Source organism: Ammospiza nelsoni, chromosome 4 (assembly GCF_027579445.1).
Source record: "Ammospiza nelsoni isolate bAmmNel1 chromosome 4, bAmmNel1.pri, whole genome shotgun sequence".
Taxonomy (NCBI): Eukaryota; Metazoa; Chordata; class Aves; order Passeriformes; family Passerellidae; genus Ammospiza; species Ammospiza nelsoni.
This window is the reverse complement of record NC_080636.1, coordinates 32547370-32552111: the sequence shown is the minus strand read 5'-3', so window position 1 is coordinate 32552111 and position 4742 is coordinate 32547370. Positions and strand designations below refer to the sequence as shown.

Below are 4742 nucleotides of genomic sequence, written 5' to 3'. Positions count from 1 at the left end.
CCGCGGGCCCGGCCTCTCAGGGCAGCCTCCCGCCGCCTTTGGAACGCGCGCGCAGGAAGGAAGGGGAGGAGCGGCCGGCCGGAAAGGGAAGCGGGACACGGAACGGCGCCGCCGCAGCCGCGCTCCGCCGGGAGAATTCACCTAACCCCACTCTCCTCCGCAGTTTTCTGTCAATGACTCTGATTAAGTACAAAAAATAAACCACAATAACGTCCCGTTTTTTTCTCCTCTCCCTTTCCCTAAACTGACGCTGTGCATCTGGAAAAGCGAGTCAAAGAGATCGCTTCTACAAAGATAAAGTGAAAGATACGGTCACAAACAGTTCAGAAATTTATTTAAATAGCGCCAAAAAAAAGTAGGCTTTAGCTTGAAAATATAAAATTCCATCTCTGGCAATTAAAGTGTTAAGAGGAGATTTAGCAATACGTCACGTCCCGTCAGTCGGAGGGCCTCTGTATCCACTGGCAGTGGTGACACCCACATACACCCCTTTGGCTTTAGCCAGGCAAACTAAAACAGTGAAACACACACTTTAGGCTTAAGAGGCGGTAAGCTCCCTGTAGACTTCTATTTTACTGGCTATAGCACCTAGCCCCATAAGCCACAAATAATACAGTACAAATTTGTTTCTGTAGTGATGCCTTTCCAGAAAGGTTTCTTCAATAGAACGTTGTTAAGAACATAAACCTTGGATCCAATTCTCAACCATTGCTCAGCTATCTCCAGTAGGTGACGTGTGGTGACACTTCCCTGCCTTTCCAAGCAGCATACACACAGATTTGAGTATGTTATTCAGTAAGTGACAAATCTAGTTTAGGTTTCCTTCAGTATGGAAGAAATGTATAGAAGAAAATAGAAAATTACTTGAGAGGAGAAACTCTACAGTGAGTAGGAGCAGAAATTTGCTTAGCATCTTGCACTGACATCTATATTCTCATGGAGCTTTAAATAATGTGTGGGTGGTGGTGCTTCCTCTACCCTGCTCTGGTAACTCCAGCCCTGAAATCTCTCAAACCATACCCCCCTGGATTTAAGCCAAATGCAGTGTGAGGGCAGGATTAAGGAAACCCACTACCACCCAGGCAGCGCTCCAGAAAACTCCACCTTTCACTTAAGTCATCTGAGGTGATGGTAAGAACACAACTGCCAGGAAAAAGACAAAAATAAAAGATTTGCTTGTTTCATAAAGTACTGAAAGAGCAAGTTACATACAAGAGCATTCTTTTCCTACAAACATTGCCCAACACCTTAAACATAAAAAGTTACTTTCCAAAAGCAAAAGTGTAAACAACCAGCCTTTATAATGTATTCAGTTTGACTGTAGCAGTGGAGTTTCACACCTTGTCAGTTAGAATATTACACCTGGGCTTGTTAGCAGCATTTTTCCTTGATAAATAAACGCATCACAGCATTGAAATGCAGAAATATTTATTTTGGTTTCCTTCATTGGTTTTGAAAATTGTTTTGGTTTTATAAAACATAGAAATAGCCAACACTAACCAAACATTTGAATTTCAATGTAAAACTACTGCTCTAACAGTTGACTTGGATTTGTATACCTGAATTGTATACACATACGAAATTATGCTACAGAGTAGTGCATTACAATCACACACAAATCTTAGTGCAAACCTTGTTGTGCTTGTATTTTACATATATCCATGTTTTCAAAAAACAGCAATGAATGTTAATGCAAAACCAACTCTGTTAAGGATAGCAAAAGACTTATGCTGAAATAAGGCTTATTTCTGCTGATTTTTCAAACAAAAGGTAATAACTAGTTTTTATTTTGCAATTTATCTGGGAATTAGGTTTTTATCCTTGAACAAATACCTATCCTGGGCCAACACACAGTTCTGCTGGCATGTATAAATCATTCCAATTGCTGCAAAGCATCAGGCAAAAACATTCTACCTGACCTATATTTTGCTATTCAGTGAAGGGTACTCAGTGGCTCATACATAAAGCACAGGAAACAGGTTATGTTAGAAGTCTTCCACTTAGAGAGGGCCAGGCACATTTTTATAAAAACACATTTTAAATACAAGTTCATTACAGGGCAACAAGTGCCTGGTACAGGTGCAATGTTTACCCTGACTGTTAGCATAGCCCAGCCTTGTGATTTGGTTTTTAGGTCTCTAGTGTTCTTGCCAGAGTTGGGATCTGCTCATTTGCAGGGCTGGCACCACTCCAGAACCATGCTAATGCAGCAGAGGCTACACTTGCTGAAAGAACTGCATCCACACAGTGCAGAACCACCATATGCAGACTCTGAGGAACTTCTATTCATCAATCTTCTTTGTGTGGAGTGCTGATTTCTACCTTATAGAAGTACATCCCATAACTGGCTGCAGATGTAGAAGGGAGATACAGCTCAGATGCCTTGCCCCAGTTAACATTGGGACTAACAAAAGATGTGATACCAGCCATGCAAACTCTAAGGGTTTGGGTTTTTTGGTGGTTGGGTGGGTGGGGTGGTTTTGAACAGCTTAAGTAATTTTTCTGAGAATGCAGGATACTTAGAGGCATTTTCAAAGCTGCCAAATCCTTTGTGGAATTGACAACTGCAAAACACACTGCAGACAGCAAACATGCTGGCAATAAAACCTTAGCTCCTTGGTGAAGGTGAGTCCCATTTTTGACCAAGGAAATATTAAATAACTTACATATAGTTACCATTTACAGTTAAGGCTCTTTTTGGAAATTGTAGGTCACCATAAAAACAGTATGCAACACAACTTGACAGTAAGGCAGTGTTCCATTTCTTCAATGTTCCTATGGCAAGTACCCATTTTTGTACAAGTTAATGATTGCACAGTTTCCTTCCCTATTTTTGCTGTAGTCAAAATACAGATGCAAAGGCCAACAGTAGACAGACATGTGCCATTTTTCTCATTCCATTTGCAGTTACATTTTGGCATTAGCATAGAGTTCATCTATCTGTGACTGGAAGTATTTTCGCAGTTCTGGTCTCTTCGCCTTCAGTGTTGGTGTCAACAGGCCATTTTCAATAGAAAACATTTCAGTGTGCAGGACAATGTCTTTCACCTGGAAAATAAAAAGTTACTAGCCAAGCTGTATTCCTTGAAATAGACAAGACTATTACAAACTTGCCCAGACATCTCACCAAAGCTCACCACTTGAAAAGTTTTCCAGACACAAATTAAAAGCAGTGTTTGGAGAATCAGATCATATTGGTGTTGACAAGTTTAAAAAATTAGGTATTTGGGTTCTCATAAGCATCATACCTGTTCAAATGACTTCAAACCAGATTCTTTCCCAATTCTCAATATGTCCTCCAGAATATATTTTTTTACATCCTGTGGATACAGAAATGTGTTATATAGCTTCATGCTTCCATAAGCAGCAACTTGAAAAAGCTGATGCAGAACATTTAACAGTTCAGCTAGACATGCCCCTTACCTTGTTTCTGCATAGCTCTTGATAGGAGCCTTCACATCCCCTTTTCTTGGCCCAGCTGTTCAGAGTATCAGGATCAGGTACCACAACACCTACTAAGAAGGCCTAAAAAAAAAATGAGAAAAGCTTGACAAAAATTCCCAAGTCAACACTTCAGTTCCTACACATTTCACTGGGGAGCATTTCTGATCCTGCTGTAAAGTCAACAGCTTTCTCTGATACCTACCTGAACACAGCAAGTGCAGTTCAGTTCAGCTGAACTGAAAGAATTAAGATCCACATTTTTCTTCACATTTGAAAACCCCCAAGATATCCAGGTTCTTTCTTGGTATGCAAGGGTTTTTCTGTTTTGTTTTTTGGGTTTTTCCCACTGCACACTGTTAGCAATTTATATACAGTCATTAATATGCAAATGAGTTTAGTTCCACTACCTGGTGTGAAACTAAATCCAGAAACATGCTATGTAACTGCTGGAATCCAATCAGAACCAAAATGCATAATGATAATAGTTTACAATAAAAATTTAAATTTCAGTCCCAAAATTTGGGGTGAGGAGAAGGAAGAAAGGAGAACTTTGCTGCAGTCTTCCTTTGCAATAATTTTTAAAATTACCTGAAAAATGCTTACCTGCAAGCTCTCTCCATGGACAAACACCTGTGCAACAGCTTCACATCTCAGATAGACATTCTCTATTTTCTCTGGTGCTATGTACTCTCCCTGGGCTAGTTTAAATATATGTTTTTTCCGGTCAATGATCTTCAATGTACCATTCTGTTGGCAGAAATAACTTTTACTCAGAGGAGGCACTTCAAGTGAAAAACCAATCTACACACCATAGGCATGCCACACTGGCACAATGAAACTGTTAAAATCAGAGAATAGTCAAACTAGTGTTAGAAGAAAATATGTTATGTATCCATCTAATCTAAACTGGGGAAAGCCTCTTTTCAGAGGAAAAGGAAATTTCCTCAGAACTGGCACTGTCAATACTTTTTTAGGCCCAGGCATACACATTCAGCTACAACAGTGATTATCCACAAATTCTTGTCTTTCACCTAACTAATTCTGTTCAATAACAAATGTTTTCTAATATATTTATTAAATTTCTGCCAGTTACTATGAAAGTATTATTGCAGCTATGTAAGTTAACTTACTGGTAGCCACTTGCCAATATCTCCTGTGTGAAGCCAGCCATCTTTGTCCAGAGCTTCTGCTGTTTTTTCCGGATCTTTTAAATAGCCACGAAACACATTTACCCCTTTAATACACACCTGAAAAGAGCCATTTGTTAATATGTGCCACAATGAAGGAAAGTTAGCAAT

At 39.7% G+C, this 4742-nt stretch overlaps 1 protein-coding gene across 1 annotated transcript in view; it reads right to left on the bottom strand.

The window, feature by feature from the left end:
• Positions 1–1411: 1411 nt before the first annotated feature.
• ACSL1 (acyl-CoA synthetase long chain family member 1) overlaps positions 1412–4742 on the bottom strand; it is a 38131-nt gene continuing 34800 nt past the window's right edge. The window contains exons 17-21 of the mRNA XM_059471106.1: positions 4575–4691; positions 4048–4191; positions 3424–3525; positions 3249–3320; positions 1412–3048 (exon numbers count right to left, since the gene is read on the bottom strand). Of these exons, the coding sequence (XP_059327089.1) occupies positions 2908–3048; positions 3249–3320; positions 3424–3525; positions 4048–4191; positions 4575–4691 (576 nt within the window). The 3' untranslated portion in view covers positions 1412–2907. The remainder of the gene's footprint in view (positions 3049–3248; positions 3321–3423; positions 3526–4047; positions 4192–4574; positions 4692–4742) is intronic.